The sequence below is a fragment of the Labeo rohita genome, chromosome 22, assembly GCF_022985175.1.
Source record: "Labeo rohita strain BAU-BD-2019 chromosome 22, IGBB_LRoh.1.0, whole genome shotgun sequence".
NCBI lineage: Eukaryota > Metazoa > Chordata > Actinopteri > Cypriniformes > Cyprinidae > Labeo > Labeo rohita.
This window is the reverse complement of record NC_066890.1, coordinates 27144914-27165007: the sequence shown is the minus strand read 5'-3', so window position 1 is coordinate 27165007 and position 20094 is coordinate 27144914. Positions and strand designations below refer to the sequence as shown.

At 38.4% G+C, this 20094-nt stretch overlaps 1 protein-coding gene across 1 annotated transcript in view; it reads right to left on the bottom strand.

Moving 5' to 3' along the window:
- Positions 1-1622: 1622 nt before the first annotated feature.
- The window catches only part of LOC127153378 (receptor-type tyrosine-protein phosphatase C), a 222874-nt gene continuing 204402 nt past the window's right edge, over positions 1623-20094 (bottom strand). The window contains exons 8-14 of the mRNA XM_051094442.1: positions 3662-3766; positions 3397-3528; positions 2837-2983; positions 2549-2686; positions 2060-2274; positions 1871-1934; positions 1623-1705 (exon numbers count right to left, since the gene is read on the bottom strand). Of these exons, the coding sequence (XP_050950399.1) occupies positions 1623-1705; positions 1871-1934; positions 2060-2274; positions 2549-2686; positions 2837-2983; positions 3397-3528; positions 3662-3766 (884 nt within the window). The remainder of the gene's footprint in view (positions 1706-1870; positions 1935-2059; positions 2275-2548; positions 2687-2836; positions 2984-3396; positions 3529-3661; positions 3767-20094) is intronic.

Genomic DNA, 20094 nt, shown 5'->3' with positions numbered 1-20094 from the left:
CAGTTTAAATCTAGATTAAAGACCCATCTCTTTAACCTTGCTTACACATAACAAATCCACATTCTTATAATTCAAATCCGTTAAAGGATTGTTAGGCTGCACTAATTAGGTCAACCGGAACCGGGAACACTTCCCATAACACCCGATGTACTCGGTGCATCGTCAGAAGAATGGCATCTACGCTAATATTAGTCTGTTTCTCTCTTATTCCGAGGTCACATTAACCACCAGATCCAGTCCGTATCCAGATCAGATGGTCACTGCAGTCCCCGGATCCAGTCCGAACCCAGCCCAGACGGTGAATCAGCACCTAGAGACGACCTCTACAGCCCTGAATGTCAGCGGAGTCCACATCAACTAGATGAGCCCCAGAGACGGATCCACATTAAAGACCACATCACCTAGACGGCTGTCGGCACAAGACCACGGGAACTTTGGCCAGAGGAGAACTGGCCCCCCGACTGAGCCTGGTTTCTCCCAAGGTTTTTTTCTCCATTTGTCACCGATGGAGTTTTGGTTCCTTGCCGCTGTCGCCTCTGGCTTGCTTAGTTGGGGACACTTTCTCTTAACACAATATTGCATTTTATTTTATTGTTTTTGATTAACTACCTTTACCTATAATGTGAGTGTTTAATGTTGCCTTTGGTTTGCCTTGATGTACTGTTTCCTATTTAATACTGTACAGCCGCCTTGTCACAATTCTGTATTGTTAAAGGCGGTATATAAATAAAGGTGACTTGACTTGACTTGACTACATATATATATTCTTATTTATTTATTTATGTATTTTTTTATGTATTTATTGTTCACATGATTGATCAAGTTTTTCAAAGCAAAAAATTAGTTCTGTGTTAATGACCTCTATTTCTTTCTCTATTTTGACACTTACAACTAGAAGTAAAAGCTATGTTTTCTTTTGCATATGCAGTCATCTATCTAATGTTGTACTGGTTTTAACAATAACACAGTATTTGCCTATAAAACTGCAGTCATTCATACTGGTCTGTTGTTTTGTCTCATTCGTAAGGGCATAGGAACATTCACATATTCACAAGTAGTATATTCACAAGTAGTGAATATGTCCTGATCATCAAAATCTTCATCTTCACCATCCCTGTGGTGAGAAATCATGTGGTGAGAAAACACTGATAATTACTTGATGAACTTTCACAGAAAACATTGTGTTTAAAGAGTTGGGACAGCTGTGAGAAACTGTGACACTGACCGCTTTCTTTTCAGGTGGTACATTTTGAAGGGCACGAAGAGGAGCGCAACTGACGTCACAACGATTAGAAATGCCAAGAGTCCAACAACAGCTTTGTCATTGTCTGAGGAAGGAACATATTTACAGATTCAACTAGGCTGTATAAACTGCTTACACTATTTTTGTACATTTAAAGGTGCAATCGGCAATTGTTTCCTCAAAAAAAGTGCATATGTTTTGAATTAGATCTAGTCATATCAATATTCTAACAATTTTCTGTTCAATAATATTGAGATCATGTTGAGATCACATGATCAGCCAAAGACTCACTTTATCTTGGCAACCACCCTGTTTCTGAACACTTTCACTTGCAGAATACAAACAAAGTTCTGTCAAGATGGCATTGGCTAATAGATTCCTAACTCAACCTGCTAGTAATCACATGGTTATCTACACAGTGCAGCTGATTGGTTTCTGTTGCATCAGCAGCCAATGAGCTTGCTGCTCAACATTCAAATACTGGTCATTTACTGGTATATACTGACCAGTGTAAAACAAAGAAAGAAAAAAGAAAGAAAATAAAGAAATTACTGAGTGCAACTTTAAAGCACTTTGAGCAAGATTATACATTTAACGTTAAAATGATGAATGAGAAAAGATTCTTACATTTAGTAGTAGCTTCATGTTTATTATTGACTTTCGAAAATCCTTCTGTATTCTCGGCTGTAATCTGAAATGAATAAATGTGCACTGTGAAACACTGCAATTCTACCCAAATTGTAATTCCAACAACATGTGACTCTTTGGTATTAATGAATGACAGATGCTGAAAGACATTAGGTGGGATTCAAATACCGTAATATCATATGTTGTAAGGTAGTAAAGATCTGAAAATGTAAACGAGCATGTGTCACTGGTTTTAGAGATAGTTCTTCCACTGTTTGTGATATTAGCCTTGAATTTTCCCTTTCCTCCATTCCAGATGATCTTTGGTCCCTTGTTTTCACATTTTATTTGAAGAGAATTGTGATCAGGGTGAGTTACTTCAATTTCTGATTTGAAATCAGGCTCTATCAAACAGAATGAAACAAAACATATTTTAGACACACAATGGCATTTATGAAAATTTCATTCAGCGATTAACTGTTCATTGATTGTAGAGATTAAAAATTAAATTATTAACAATAGACATTATAGACAGAAACTGCATGGGGGTAAAAAGGTTCAAAGCTGATGAGGACAAAATCATAATATTCAGAAAATAACTGCAAAGAATGACAGAGGGAAGGGCACTTGTGAAATGGGACACCAAAACTCAGAATTAAAAAACAAGAAAGGACTTACTGGCAGAAAGTGTTGTGTTCTCACCAGTGTAAATTTCATAATCTTTTCCACTGACTTTTCCTTTAATACTGCATTTATATTTTTTATATGGCAATAAGCCTGTAATACTGCATGTTGTGCTAATGCCACATGGCTTTGCTGAAAAGACAAAACATACCTGAATAAGACTTTAAAGATCTACTACTTCTACTAATATCATAAAATACCTTAGAGTATTTTAGAGAAAATGCGCAGATAAGTTTCAATAATGCTGTATTGGCAAAAGAGCAGTAAAGTGTGAGCTCTTACAAGGATGTTTTTTTTCACCACTATCACTGCAGCTGGCTGAAAAACTTTCCCATACAATCCCTGAGCATTGATCTTTATTAAGTGAATTCCAGGATATTTCAAATGTGGTGCTGGTGCTATGCACAAATTGTGTCTTCTTTTGCCCATCTGTAAGAAAGAAAAAGAGAAATCACAAACTATGCAAAACAATTCTTCACAATTCAACAATTCTACAAGACCCTGTCCACAACACAAACATTTACAGTGATCTTATTTGAATTGTTAAGTTGTACAAGTTAAAGTGAAAAGTTCCCTGATGAAGAAAACTGAGTAGAATTGATAAACTGCTGTGACAAGTTAATGGGACGAAACCAAAGATGTTATACTGTAACGATGAAAACATTTCCAGTGTTTAACATTATATGATTTATTGTAAATAGTTTTAAATGTGTCTTAAGAGTTTAAGAGTAAAGTATAATGTAACCTGTTTTGGTAGTAATAACATTATTGGTAAATATTCCCAGGTGTGCAGGAGAGAAAGTAGGGAAGAAATTTCAGTCCCGCCTTATTAAGCAACTCACCACATGGTATTTGAAAGGAGAGTGCATTACTCTTGATGAGTCTTTTTTCATAAGAGTATTCTCCAGTGCAGTTGTACTGTTCATTGAGTAATAATAACACTTCTTCATTTAAAACAAATGTATCTTCCTTATCTGACAAAGAAAGAAGAGAAAACTCATCCATCATTAGTTTAATCATCAATGTATGTATGATGATGGAATTTAAAAAGAAAAACAAAATCTAATTATGCATTTACAGTGTCATGGAAACATTTGCATTACTTACAGCCGTGGGTGCAAATGACTTTAAGCATACGATTACATTGTCCTGGTTTATTAGTCCACTCAAACTGAGAGGGAACAGTTGCATTGAATCGTATTTCAGGTTTGACTGAAACATAAACATTCAGTTGCTAAAAATACATGTCAAACTTCTCAGATCACAGCATACACACACAACTCCAACATCACCAGGACATTATAATTGACTCAATTCAAGGGGGGAAAAAAAGCTACAATGAATTTGAATTACGGTAGCAAATAGGAAAATCAAAATTAATCTTTATGATTCAGTCTTTTTGTTTCATACACAAAACATGATTTCCAGAAACATATGCTAATAATCAGTGTTTGAAATGTTGTCTATCAATATTTTTAATGTTTATCATTATATTTAATACATTAGTTTTGCAATGAATATAATTAAAATTCCAATTCAGCCTCCTGTGTGTCGTGGCCAATTTAAATTCACACTCATGAACAGAAAAAACAGTCAATTCAACAGCATGAATATTAGATTAATTAATACCAACCTGGGGGCATATCAACATTCATTGTGTAGGTACATGTGTCCAGTACAACAGTGTGTGTGGATGTGCAAGAGTTTTGCTCCGTTATTTCAACACATTCAGTCAGATTCCATTGAATATCAGTGAATTGTCCTTTCAGACACACTTCATTATCTGTTAAGCTTTTCACAATGGTTTTTGGAACAGTTTCTTCTCCTTCTGTATAAAAATTAAGAGACAAATGTAAATACAGATTACATCACAATATTCTATGTCATTGCTCTCTATTTGATCAAAAGATATAATACAAAGTACCCAAAGAGTATTGGAGACTTAAAAATGACATTTAAAAATGACTATCATTGCATTATATAACAAAATATCAAATTGGAAATTTTAAAGTGTGACTTCTAAAGCATCTAAGTATTTAATGAGGTTACTGTAAAGTATGTCTCATCTGAGTCTATTTAAGTATGTACTAATTCCTGCAAAAAAGGTAAAACACTTACGACTGGATGTAAAGGTGTTGTTTCCATTGGATGTGCATTCATCCACACTGACAGTGTACACAGTGCATGGTCTTAACCATTCAAACAGTATTTCAAAGTCAGTTTGGTTAAATATTTGTTGGGCACGGATCTCACTGTGCTTATCTTTTATCCTGATTGTGTATGTTTGGTTCTCGGAGCCGCTGATATTCACCACATGGGTTATTACTGTGTTGTTCATAATCTTCATAAGGTTGTACTGACCTGTGTGTGCGTGAATATGAACATTCACAAATTCACAAGAAGCAAAACTATACTTGAACAACACATTCAAAATTAACTTCACTTAACATGCGCAATATAAACAAATACTCACATTGTCTTTTAGGGGGATCTGAAAAATAACATATTTAAAAGTTAATCATCATAAATCAAGCAATTTTGTCGCAATAAACATTTTCAATTTGTTCAGAAAGTACAAACACTGTGGTGTTACCCATGGTGAATGTGTGTGAGATTGAGATGGGTGGTGTGGAGGTAAGGGGTGTTGTTGTGGTCCTGGGAGGTGAGGTGGTGTCATTCCTTTCACCTGGTTGAGTTGGTAGTTGACAATAGAAGAGTTAAACATGACTGACCAGACTACAGATGTACTGCAAAGCACAGTTAATAAATAAGTAACACATTTTAAGAGGTGAATTGTTACCTCGACCTGATGATAGTGATGTTTGCGTAGGAGTGCGTGGGGGTGAGGGGCCTGTTTCTAAGGGAAATACAAGTTAATTTTGTCACAAGAACATAAATAATTTTATCAGAGACTACAAATGGTGTAGTGTTACCCGTGCTTTTGGTGATTTGGTTGATTTGGGGTGCGTGTGTGTCACAAATCTGGTCGGTGTCCTGCGGTCCGCTCACTGCCAGAGGTTGCTCTCACCCTGTCACTACACTCAGACTGTTGCTTTGCACCCCGGACTACTACTCCCATCACCCATCGCGCCCATTGCGTTGCCTCCTGTAGCCAATCAGGCACACTATAAAAGCCCCGGACTTTCCCCTTGCAAGTCACGGATTGTTGTGTTGTATTTCTGTCGTTAGCGTTTCCTTGTTTCCTTGTTCCCAGTGTTTAGTTCCCTCGCCTGGCCCATCTCTTTTCGACTGTTCGCCGCCTGCCTACCTGACTCTCGCTCGTATTTATTGGTTTATTCTCCTCGCCCAGCCCCTTACGGATTCCGTTCGCCACGGATCGACCCTCGCCTGTTTCACGGACTTCTATTGTGCATCGCCTTCGTTATACCTGCCTGCCATTGTTGTTTGACCCTGCCTGTACAAGCATGTTTTTGTCTCGTCCTGCTAATAAAGGCTCGCATATGGATCCGCTCGCCTCTCGTCTTTCACTCCACGTTACAGTGTGTCACACCACTGGACTTTTTAGTTGGTTTCTCCAATCATTTCCCCCTGCAGCTCTGTGTGTTTTGGTTTCTCCCTCATTGTCTGCACCTGTGTGTGTTAATCAGTCTGTCTATTTAATGTGTGTGTTTACCCTCCTACCCTGTCAGACCTTATCGTTACCTCCCTGTGTTTCCTGTGTTCCTGTGGATTATTAAAGACTGTTCGTTTCTACGTCGTTGTTCGTCTGTTCCTGCCTGAAGCGTGACAGAAGATCTGACCGATACAGTTTTTTTTTTTTTTTTGCGTGTTCTCCCCCGTTTTGTTTCTCGTTTGTTTTTTCCAGTTTTTTGTTTCCGTTGTGTTTTCACTATGAATCCCCTACTCCGTCCGGAATTCATCCTCCTTCGGCTGAAGCAGGGGGATCTACCGCTCAAGGGATATACCGTCATGTTCCAACTAGTAGCTTACACCACCATCTACCCGGATGACGCGCTCTGTGCGTTCTATGACGCGAGTCTAAATGCCACATGCAGAGCGCCGTCGTCCGAGGATGGCCCTCGAGCCAATTTCCCCTCGTTTGTGGAGTGGACACTGGCGAGAAACCGATCCTCGTTTCCCGCCTGTTCCTTGGAGAATCTCGCCAGTGTCACTCCGGACCCAGAGCCCAGCCAACCACCACCCCAACCCGCGGAATACCAGCCAGAGCCCACCGATGACGGAGAGCTAAAGCCCGCCGCGACCAGCGAGCCATCGCAGAAAGGAGCGACAGAGCTGCTGATCGCCACGGAGCCTGAGCTGCACAAGCCGTCAGACCAGGTGCGTGAGCCAGCCACTATGACCGCGACGGTGGAGATATCAGTGGAACGGGAAATTGCTGAGGACAGCACTGCCCACTGCACCACCGCTGAGGGTGAGCTTAATTGGATTTTGGGACATACGAAAACAGACAATGAACCTGATCTATGTTTCCCTGAGGATTTAAATATTGAACCCCCTGTAAATTCTGAACCATCCATCTACTTAAATTTCCCACCCACCCTCCCTCAGTTACCTCTGTTTAATGGCCATAATGTTTCAACCATGCCACCACTGCTGCCTGTCAGTCCCTCTGACACAGCCTCAGTCCTCTGTCGCTCCGGCTCCGCCGCAGACCTCCGGATCTCCGCCTCGACCTTGGTCGCCAGAGCCTTGGGCTCCACCTTGGCCCTCCGGATCCTCTGTGTCACCCAGGATCATCGGCTCTCCGTCTCCACCTCGGGCTCTACCACCACCTGCTCCGCCTCCGTTGGTCGGCCCCTGGGAGTCGTCAGCCTTTACTCCACCATGGCTCCTCCCTCCATCGGCTCCACCGTGGGGTTCCATCATGGCTGTGGTCTGGGTCTCACCTGACTCCTCCTGCTCCAGCCCCCTCCTGTCACCTCCTTGGCTCCTCCCTCCATCATCACCTCCATGGACTATTCCATCACCACCCTGGACTCCATCTTTTGCCCTCCTCCCAGGAGTCCGTCCTCCGCCGAAGCCCCCTCCTAAGACTTGGTACATTTTGTTTTCCCTGTTTGTCGGCGCCAAGACGTGCCTTCCGGGAGGGGGAGGTAATGTCACACCCCTGGACTTTTTAGTTGGTTTCTCCCATCATTTCCCCCTGCAGCTCTGTGTGTTTTGGTTTCTCCCTCATTGTCTGCACCTGTGTGTGTTAATCAGTCTGTCTATTTAATGTGTGTGTTTACCCTCCTACCCTGTCAGACCTTATCGTTACCTCCCTGTGTTTCCTGTGTTCCTGTGGATTATTAAAGACTTCGTTTCTACGTCGTTGTTCGTCTGTTCCTGCCTGAAGCGTGACAGCGTGGAGGTAAGTGGTGTCATTCCTTGCACTTGTTTGAGTTGCTACTGTAGTTTATGATAGAAGAGGTAAAACTGGCTGACCAGGCTGTTTGCAGATTTGCAGATGTACTACAAAGTTCAATTAATTATTAAATAACGCATTTCAAGAGATGAAACATTACCTTGACTGGGTGATACTGTAGGAGTGCGTGAGGGTGAGGGGCCTTTTTGGGAAATGCAAGTTCATTATTATTTGATATTAAGCATCTTTATGTAATCACAAACATATCAAATATTGTATTAGTATTAGCATTAGCCAATTTAGTAAACTGCACAATAACGAATTTGCATTAAATTACCATGAAGTGAGCGTTCACAACCTTTGACGTAAACAATATCATTAATGTTAATTAGTTAATTAATTAATTATTATTTTTTAAATGTTTGTTAAAAATATTTTATGTGACAATTAAAGGGAAACAGATTTTAATACTCATATGGCTTAATATAACGCAAATCATGTCTGAATATACTGAAATATGTAGTAACCCACGATTTACATTATCTGAAAAAATCCACATTGTTTTATACATATTTTGAACTATGGGGGCACTATTATTTCAATGACGTCAAATGGTTGCACCTGGTGAGCTACTGGCACTACCTGTTGCTATTTTTACCACAACACAACTCTGAATATCTTTTTTTTTTTTTTTATTTCTCTCCATTTAGGCTCTTTGTGAGGAAAATTTATGGTGCGGCATAATATGCTTATATCCATCACCACCTGTAAGCTCTTTCTAGCTGTGGTCATCATATCAGTATTTTATTTTCGAGTTGTGTTGCAGTAAAAATAGCAACAGGACACATCAGTAGCTCACCGAGTGCAACCATTTCACAAAATTGAAATAATGGTGCACCCCATAGTCCAAAATATGTATATAACCATGTAGATTTTTTATAATAACGTAAATCTTTCATAGGTTTTTTACTGCATATTTCAGTAAGAGAATCATTTATGTTATATTAAGCCATACAACACTTAATACCCAGAGATCCCTTTAAAATGAACAATGTAATTTAATATGATTATTTACATAATTAAGATAGACCTTTTAATTCATGATACACTTTTTTTCTTCGTCTTAGTTACATCTGTAACCCTCCTTTCCTGAAGGAGGGAACAGAGACTTACGTCCTCCTGCCACAATCCTGAACTGCTCTGAATGCCAGGATGCGTCTCGGCTCCTCAGCATAAACCTGAATGAGTGGATGCATGCCGCCAACTTATATACCCGTAAGTATGGGGAAGTGGCTTGGCATGCAAATTCCACTAGCCAATTTTCATTAGCCTTTTCCAAATAGTTCAGAGGTGACTGGGCCCCCAAGGGAAACACTAAATACGTCAGTTATGATGTAACGTCGTAGAGTACGACTGAAGGGGAACAAAATAAAATGCACTGTTATCTGTAACGGTGCTGGTGATTTGTTGTGTGGTGGTGAGTGTGGATGAGTTTGATGTGTTTGTTTATTATCAGTATTTGTTCCTAAATAATAAAGTTTATAAAATGAAATTAATTGTTTTTCTGAAAAATAATCTGACATAGTCCAGCATGAGATTTATGAGAACTTTGTGGAATGAATGAATGAATTAATTAATTAATAAATGTATGTATGAATGAATGAATGAATGAATGAATAAATAAATAAATGCACTGTTACCTGCAGCAGTGGTGGTGTTTTGTTGTTGTGAGGTGTGTGCGGATCAAAGAATACACAAACCTATATCCACGATCCTAAAGACAATCATTTATCTCTACTACTAGTAGTGCAAATAACCCATAATTATATGTAGTCTATGTTTCTTATATGCTTGGTGTGTTTATTATAGCCTATGCAGCTAATCAATGTGTGTATAACCAGTTAGCTAGACAGAAGTTATTAGTGTCTATGCAAGATGCTCGATGTTTGGTATTAAATGAAAGCTCATTTTATTTCCAAGATGTCGATGTGAATGAAAGGTTGATATTATGTACAAGGTTCGCATTTCAACACTTATTAAAGAGACCAACAAACTCTTGCAGGAAAGTTGCCTCCATGTGACAGAAAGACATTATGCTAAAATATGCACGAATGAGCAACAGTATGGGCGGAGCCCCGCCTTGCAACCCAAATGATTGGAACGCAACTTCATGGGACGGACTTCGTTGGCCCGGTTAAATTCAAATGTCTAGCACAACACAGCACCTTTCGCCTGTTCCATCTGCCCTTCACCTGTTGAGTCTGCCTCTCGTCTTCAGCTCGCTCTCATCAGCACTCCAGCTTGATCACAACGCGGCTGTGCCATCCAGAACTCTACAGAACCAGCTAAAGCTTCGTGAAACTCTCAAAGTCCTTGCGACCTGCAACTCCGACTTGCAAAGAAGTTTGATGAGGTGTCGTCAAATTTACCTGTGCAGGTATCTGCAGATGTGTTTGATGAAGTGATGGGTGGGGAGAGATTTGATTGAGGGTCTGTAATGATGGATTGACACCATGAAACACAACATGTAAACATATCATGTTTTTACTGAAACATATTTTCTGGCCCATATGTTTAAATCAGGAACTTCATAACAGAAATAGAGCAACACTTACCTGGATATTTATCTGTTGCAGCTGTGGAAAGTGTGAGATAAAACTATATTAATTAGCTTAATCAGAATTACATTATGCAACTCAACTTTTAAACACTTAAGTATTTCTGAGACTCAACAGAGTGACAAAGAGAAGTGTTTTTTTTCTTGCTTTTTAAAAGATTTTGCTATCCTAACTTAATTTGTTTTTCAGAAAACCACTATAACAGAGAAATACAGCGTAGTTATACAGTAGAAGAAAAAAAGCTAAATTACAGAAATTGCAATTTCACAAAAATTACAGTTTTGATTCAGTGTGAGGTAACACTTTACTATCATTAATTAACTACATTTCATTAATATAAACTAACAATGAAATAATTCTAAAAGATTAATTGTTCATTTCAACATTTTCTAATCACTGTTAAAAATATATATATAATGTTAATATTATAATGTTGTATTAACATTGACAAAGGATGGATAAATATATATAACAAATATATAACATATATTAATCAAAACTAATGCTCATTGTTAAAGTTTGTTAATGCATTAACTAATATTAACTAATGGGACATTATTGTAACATGTGACCCTGGACCACAAAGCCAGTCTTAAGTAGCACAGGTATATTTGTAGCTATAGCCAAAAATACATTTTATGGGTCAAAATGATTAATTTTTCTTTTATGCCAAAAATCATTAGGATATTAATTAAAGATCATGATCAAAGTTATTTTGTAAATTTCCTACCATAAAAATATAAAAACTTCATTTCTGATTAGTAAAATGCATTGCTAAGAACTTCATTTGGAAAAATTTAAAGACAATTTTCTCAATGTTTAGATTTTTTTGCAGATTCCAGATTTTCAAATAATTGTATCTCGGCCAAATATTGTCATATCCATTCCATTGATGTATTTAATCAGCTAATCAGATAATATATCCTCTTTTTTTTAATTGATACGTATGACTGCTTTTGTGGTGCAGGGTCACAAATGGTAATGAAATTGATTGCTTTTATTCATAAAAAAGGCCCGACGAAAGCCTCTCCTCAGTGCAAGACACTGAAAGCATACGTGGAGTTTGCTAAAAAAACACCTGAAGGACTCCAAGATGGTGAGAAATAAGATTCTCTGGTCTGATGAGACCAAGATTGAACTTTTTGGCCTTAATTCTAAGCGGTATGTGTGGAGAAAACCAGGCACTGCTCATCACCTGTCCAATACAGTCCCAACAGTGAAGCTGCAGGGACAGGTCGACTGGTTGCAATCGAGGGAAAGATGAATGCGGCCAAGTACAGGGATATCCTGGACGAAAACCTTCTCCAGAGTGCTCAGGACCTCAGACTGGGCCGAAGGTTTACCTTCCAACAAGACAATGACCCTAAGCACACAGCTAAAATAATGAAGGAGTGGCTTCACAACAACTCCATGACTGTTCTTGAATGGCCCAGCCAGAGCCCTGACTTAAACCCAATTGAGCATCTCTGGAGAGACCTAAAAATGGCTGTCCACCAATGTTTACCATCCAACCTGACAGAACTGGAGAGGATCTGCAAGGAGGAATGGCAGAGGATCCCCAAATCCAGGTGTGAAAAACTTATTGCATCTTTCCCAAAAAGACTCATGGCTGTATTAGATCAAAAGGGTGCTTCTACTAAATACTGAGCAAAGGGTCTGAATATTTAGAACCATGTGATATTTCAGTTTTTCTTTTTTAATAAATCTGCAAAAATTTCAACAATTCTGTGTTTTTCTGTCAATATGGGGTGCTGTGTATACATTAATGAGGAAAACTTAACTTAAATGATTTTAGCAAATGGCTGCAATATAACAAAGAGTGAAAAATTTAAGGGGGTCTCAATACTTTCTGAATACAGTACTGAATACAGTAATATATACTGTAAACATACTGTAAATATATCTACAATTTTTTTTAAGTTAGATTTTGTAAATTTGATTTTCACTTTTCATCATTTCATACTTCCTTACTGACTGACGCAAAAGAGCGTGACAAAAGACCTTTACTGTTTTCTTTTAGGTTTGTGTCTGGGTTAGAAGTGAGTGAGGGTGAGGGGCTTGTGGTTTTTAGGTAGTCCGGTACAGGAAACAACTAGCAAGTCAAACACTCCCAAATAAAAACTCTTTAATTAAGCCAGTACTTTACATGATAAAAGCAAGAAGTATTGAAGACAATTTCAGACTTATGAACTATTTTATTAATGAGCTATTTTAAATGAGATTATCTTTGCACCAAAACAACAAAGTTGCCTGCAACTGTAAGAGCCTGCAACATGTTTTTGACTAAATTTTAAAAAGATTTCTCTTTTTTATAATCTCCTACATTCTTACTGACTGTCAAAAGATGACACGACTATTTCCTGGTCCTTTTGGGTTTGTGTCTTGTTCAGAAGTGCACATTTACAACTACAAATTTATACAAAAGGAAAAAACTATTCTTCTAGCAAGTCGTACACTTTCAAAATACAGCTATTTTAATGAAGCCACTGTCTTATTTGACAAAAGGTAGAAGGATTGAAGCCAAGCCAATCAATAAATAGGGGGAAAAGTAACTGGCATTACTTATTTTAAAAAAGTAACTCAGATAGTTTCTTGTCAGTTAAAAAGTAATGCGTTACTTTACTAGTTACTTGGAAAAAGTAATAATATTATTATATTAGGTAACTTGTGTTACTTGTAATCAGAGGTTGCGCTAGACTTTAACATTTTGTCCGTCATTTTGACAGACAGGGTCATAAAAATTCCCTCATAATCTATTTTAATGTCATTACAGTTTTAATCATTTTAATCATATTTTCATTAAAATAAAACATTTAATTGCTTTTATTTTTGTTCACATTTTCATTTTTAATCATGAACCTACAGGACGATAGGGCAGTGTTTAAAAACAACAAAATACGCCAGCGATCCCCACAATGTAAAAAAATGATTAAAAATAGTAAATGATGTTTATCTGAAAATGTAACAATGCAAACATGTTTTCTGTAAGGGGTAGGTTTAGGGTTAGGGTTGGGTTAAGGGGATAAAAAATATTGTTTGGTCAGTATAAAAACTACAGAAGTCTATGGAAAGTCCCCACAATTCACAAAAACAAATGTGTGTGTGCGTGTGTGTGTGTGTGTGTGTGGACCCCAAAATCAGTCATAAGGGTCAAAAATTAAATAAATTAAAATCTAAACATCATATGGAAGCTGGATAAATAAGCTTTTTTTTAATTTATGGTTTTTTAGGACAGGACAATATTTGGCCGAGATACAACTATTAGAAAATCTGCAATCTGGAAGTTCTTAGCAATGCATATTAATAATCAAAAATGAAGTTTTGATAAATTTATGGTAGGAAATTTACAAAATATCTTCATGGAACATGATCTTTAATATCCTAATGATTTTTGGCATAAAAGAAAAATCCATAATTTTTACAAATGCAATGTATTATTGGCTGTTGCTACAAATATACCTGTGTAATAATATATATTAATGTAAATTATGTATAAATTACATTTATATACCACATATGTACATATATGCATAGATACACACAAACACAGGTAAACATTTTGGGATCATTTTTGTACTTACATAAGACCAAGCACAGGATCAAAACTAAGGGTCCTAGTTCAGAAAATCTCGCCATATCCAAGGCTTCAAACAGAGCTTCATAGATACTCAGAGCCACTCTCTTTTGCATTAACGCCCTTTCATACCAGGAAGTTGCATTTTATACTATGACACCTAATACTGTTATGTCCTCCAAATGCAATGACCATGTGACCCACACGTAAACTCAGCTCAACTTTCTACTGACTATGAACAACACCAGAACATACCATGGTCCTGCTGCAAAAGCATGAGGACTGCAGATGTGGCCACAGCCATAAACTGTAATGTCCATTATGTAAGAGACCTGAAACAGTGCTACAGTGACAAAGGAAGGACAGTTAAGACCACATGTGAACATATGTATGATATGTTTGAGAACTTGCACTGTAGTGGTTAAAATGCTGTTGGACACACTACATAATTACTGTCTGCTGCTTTTGATAGTGACCCCTGCTCTGTTCAGGGACTCATTATTCTAATTCTGTTCATGTGAAATGTCTGGAAAATTTGTTCCGTTTAAGTCTGAGTTGATCAATATTCATATGGAAGCAAAAACATTTGGTAGCTTCTTCAGGAACAATCAACTGCTGAACGTTGATTAATGAAAACTTAAAAGTGTTCAGCCAACTTTGTCAAGATCTGTTTCTTGTCTTTTAAAATTGTCAGTCTGTCTGCTGCTTTTAGGGGTGTGATAAGATATGGTTTTTAAAGAGATGGGAAAAATTATAAATATGATTTCTATCAGCATATGATTGAATATTTGAGCATTGTTCAATCACCATGCATTCTGTAGAGTACAACTGAAGTCAAAAGTTTACATATACCTTGCATAATCTGCAAAATGTTAATTATTTTACCACAATTAGAGAGATCAGACAAAATGCATGTTATTTTTTTTTATTCAGTACTGACCTAAAAAAGATATTTCACATAAAAGACTTTCACCTATAGTCCACAAGAGAAAATTGTTAGATTTATAAAAAAAGACCTTGTTCAAAAGTTTACATATGCTTGATTCTTAATGCTGTGTTGTTTTTGTTTAGTGTTAGTTATTCATGAGTCCCTTGTTTGTCCTAAACAGTTAAATTGCCTGCTGTTCTTCAGAAAAATCCTTCAGGTCCCACATATTCTTTGATTTTTTTAGCATTTTTGTGTAACTTTTCCGACTGCATAAGATGCATCTTTTCACACTGAGGACAACTTAGAGACTGATATGCAACTATTACAGAAGTTTCAAATGTTCGCTGATGTGTCAGAAGAAAAAAATGATGCATTAAGAGCCGGGTCTACATTTCCAACTGATTGACAGGCTTTGGAAATTCCAGTGCTAAATGAATTGTGATTCCATTTGAGTTTTGGCAGGTTAAATGCCTGATGCAGAGAGTGAAAAAGCAGATGTGGCAATTAATATTACTATTTAAGCAACTGTAAACATGAGAAATACAGTTGCAAATGGACTTTGCTTTTCCATTTCAATTTTGTCAGTCATTGGAAATTCCAAATGAAAAACGCAAACAGTAATGCAACATTTGCAACTGTTTGGATTACGTCACAATTTTTGCATCCACATATGGAAAAAAAAAATCCTTTTGAAAATAGTCTGGAATATTGTTCCATATAAATGACTCAATGGTGACATCAATCTTAAACATTTTCTTCTCTCGCACAGCTTACAAAACTGGAACTTCGTTGCTTCGTCACTATTTCTCACAGCCTGTTTTTTCCCCCCTCTCTTTCTCTCTTTCTTTTTGGTTTCCCACCTTTTTTAAGGAAGTAGCACACAGTGAAAAAATAATGGTAACCAAAAAATGGTAAATTATTTCATTTTATTCAAGTCAAAATATTATTTAACCTCACTGAACCAAACTACTGTATATAAATTAATTTTTACCAACAAACCTATTTGTTGCAAGATGAATCAGGTAGAAATAGCTCTATAAGGTAACAATTTTAGGTCACCACTTTTTACAGTGGCACCAAAAGTGAATGCATGTGAATGACACTTTTTTTTTTTTTTTTTTTTGGTCTGTCACATCACTTAATATTTAAAGATGCATGACAACTACAAAATCAACTTCCTGTCAAAACTTGTGACAATAAAACCAAGTATTAGTGTGAATGTTCACAGGCTAAATATATCTGCTTTGATGAAGTTTAGGCATTTTAAATGGTTGCATGCCATTAAATTTACTTTAAAAACTAAAACGTACATTACAACTGGCCAAATTTAAGAAAATTCATGCTATGAAAGTGTAGAAAACTCAGACGCTGAGACCAAGAGTCTTCGGTGTATATTCAGAAGGATTCTTTGTTGAGAATGTGCTGTGTGGTGCTCCAGTCATTACAGTCTGACTAAGGTTTTAACCTTACACCCAAGGTTAAACAAACCACTTTTCCACCAAAGCTTCAAAACATCTTTCAACACCCAAAGCAATAGCTCTGAACCAGGAAAAGTGGTTCGTAAGTAGCACCAAAACATTTCTGGCTCAGAAGAATGAACCGCTTGTGTCAGAAACTGAGGGTATGTTGGAAATAAAGTTTGCAGGACAGTGGGTTCCCAGGAGCAGGGATGAAGGCAGCAACAAAACAAAATGTGAAAAAAAGGGGAATAATTTTGCAAGGCACTGTTCACCAAATGAACTAAAGACTTATGAGCATAATGCACATGAGTGTCTAGACCCTATATCACCAAATGTTTCAAGCAGCACTTGGTCATGAGAACTAGTGACATGTAAACATTCACAGATATTTACCTTTAAGTATGAAGATCAGTGACTGGCAAAACCCCCTAAATGGAAACTATAGTGAATTTAATCAATAAACTGCATCACACACACCTTGAATGCTAAATTCAATGTACTTCCACCTTAGTTTTCCATATGATATCATGTCTAAAAGTAGGATCAACAGATTCTTACATTTGTAGTCCCACAAAACCATAAAATAAGGTATAAAACCTCAAAGAGACATTGTGCCTACATAAATAGTAAGTGGTGGGTAGCTAGCTGTCTCAGAGGGAGGTCAACCACTTCCGGAAGTTTGTTCTCTCACTCAAAAGCACTTTTGCACAAGCAAAACTAGCAGATTAATCAGATGTGTTACCGATGGCTGCATCCCAATAGAGAAGCAGAGCAAAGAGGAAGAGTGCATAGTTTGCTTCATTTTGTGGTTTCTCAGACTTGCCCCTCCCGCTCATACTACAGCTGCAGCCTACTTAGGCCACGCCTCTTCATTTTTACATGCTTAAGTGCTTGGCAGTATAATAGAGACTTCATCAGTTGCTGAAACACCAGTGATCTTGAGACAAGAACAACCAAGCTTGTGTGCTGTAGATCATCAGCTGTTCACAACATACACAACAAGGGAGAAATGGTTATATAGAATTAGTCCCATACTTACACTGCACATTGCTAGTTTTGGGACATAATACTATAGTTGGGTTCGAAATCAGGTTTAGTAGGTACTACATTTGATGGTGAAGTATGTTCTCATTGACTATAAAACATATTTTATCAAATATCTTGTATCCTGTAAAATACAATCCCCTCTTAAATTGAAGGCTTTCAAGATTTTTTAGGTCTAGGCCAGGAGATTTCTGTTTTGAAATTTCAGAGGCTTTTAGGTCTCATGCTGGCAGCAGGCAATGGGGTCTCCTCAAAAGGGCCCTCATCTTTCTAGATCAAGCACTGATCAATTGTAATAGCTGAGGGGCTACTACATGGCAGGCTGTGCCCACCTGTAAGCTTCTCCTCCGATAGCTCAGCTCCTGGCAGTTTTAACAAAGGATCACCAGTACCGTGTTTCCTTCTCCTAGTGGCTCCATTCTGGCTGGCCCAGATTTGGTTTCCAAACCTAATTTTATCTCCTCAATGGCATCCCCTCAGAAATCCCAATCCGGAGAGATATTCTCTCTCAAGTGCAGGGGACAATAATACCCCTGTCCAAAGATCTGGAAGCTTTTTGAAGGAGTTTTGAGGGGTTAATCTAGAATTATCATTTACAAGTTAACAAACAAAGTTCGGGAGGAGCATGTTCAGGACATTAACCTCAAGAGGAGCACAATCAGTAATCAATCCAAATGACAAGAGGTGTGTATATATACGCAGCCATCTTACTTCAGTTCCTTGACAGTTTTCCAGCATTCGGTTTGCTTCTGATGCCAATATGTCTCTGCTACAACTTTTCCCATCCAACGTCGAGCCCGAATTTCCTTCAGATCCTCAACTGCAATCTGCCAGCCCAATGACTACTCTTTCTTCACAAGATATTCTCACCGAACCCCAGGCTTCATCACGAGGCCAATGCTCTGCTTTACCAGCCAGACGCGAGACCTCCAACCGTTTCACTGGCATCCTCCAACTGTTCAGCTGTAACAATGACTCCCCCTATTGAGAAGTGGACAGTGCTAAGCCTGAGGCAAACGCTGATCAGTTCTGACGCACAGTTCTCCTGTAGGTTCAAAAAAGCAGAACTGTACATTCTTTATGTTATCTTGCAATCATCCAACCTCATGCCTAAATCCACTGCAGTTTCAAGGCCCGGCACTCGCCTTGCTCGGGTAGCAACGGCAGGCCTTCAGCAAGCCTGGGTCGCATCCCAGATCTCAGCACTGCAAGGCCCCGCCTCGGCTTTGTTTTTATCCACGGCTCTCCTGGCCGCCACACCACTGGCAATCGGGCCCTCCGACCCTCCCCCAGCCTCTCAATCTCTTCCTCCCGCTACTAACAATCCTTTTCTTTTTCAGTGACCTCCAGTTCCAGACACTTGTGTGAGGCTGTCACCGCTAGCACCGCAGGCTGCACAGGTCCTTCAGGATGTTACAAACCCCACCCCCTTCCCGTGGCCTACAGCTACAGCAGATGATATAAGCTGCTACACTTTAAGCTCTTAAGCTCTTCTCCGCAAAATGCCTTAATCAATGCCCCTACTGGGGCACACTCGAACCTGACATAGCAGAGTGTTTTTAGGCTGCAGAAACATTTCATGTACAGTCAGTGGCACATTCCACCATATCATGTCCACACATCAACCCCTTTCCACCATATCATGTCCACACATCAACCCTTTTTATTCCCCCCAGTGCGGTCTCAAATCTGGTTAAATCCACCAGCTATGTGCCAAGACCTGCAACCACTAATGTAAATCCAGATTCTAGAAGGAATGCTTCATCTCTCGCTGACGGCAGACAACCCTGCAATTACTTCAAAGCTGGCAAATGTGCCAGCCAGCATTGTCCTTATCTCCACATCTGCAGCTTCTGTGGTGGTGCTCATGCCCATCACATATGCCCTGTGAAAAAATCTGTCAATAAAAACTCAAAAAATTATTTATTGATTATTGTGAATATTTCTCATCTGTCTTTCAGTCTAATCACCCAGACACGGAATTCACCAATTATCTGCTATCCAGCCTTGAACATGGTGTTAAATTAGGCGTGGAAAGCTTTCTCAAAATATTATCTGTAATAACCTGGAATCCAAGCCCTCGCAGAGCCCAGCGTCATAGACAATCTGATCAAAAGTAGACTCAGGTTTCATGACACCCCTGATCAAAAGGTAAGAAACGCCTCATAATCGACCTATCAGCTTTGCATAATTCCCTTTTCCCAAGCATAAACAGCTTTATTCCTCTTGATGAATTTTCCCTTGTACCACAATATTGATATTGCTATTGATATGTTAAAAATCCTGGGTCATGGCACTTGGATGCCAAAAGTCGACATAACTGCAGCTTTCAACGTGATGCTTGTCCATCCAGATTCATGACAATTTTTCAGGGGGACGCTGGCATGGGAAATTCCATTTCTATCCTATCCTATTTCTATTCTATCCTAAATTCTATTTAACCTTCGGATGCAAAAGCAGCCCCACAATTTGACATGCTATCAGAAGCTGTGTGTTGGATTTTGTCAAACAATTACACAATACCTCACCTTTAATCATTTCACCTCCCAACGCCATCCCAGCCACACATATCCTTACATCTCCATTGGCA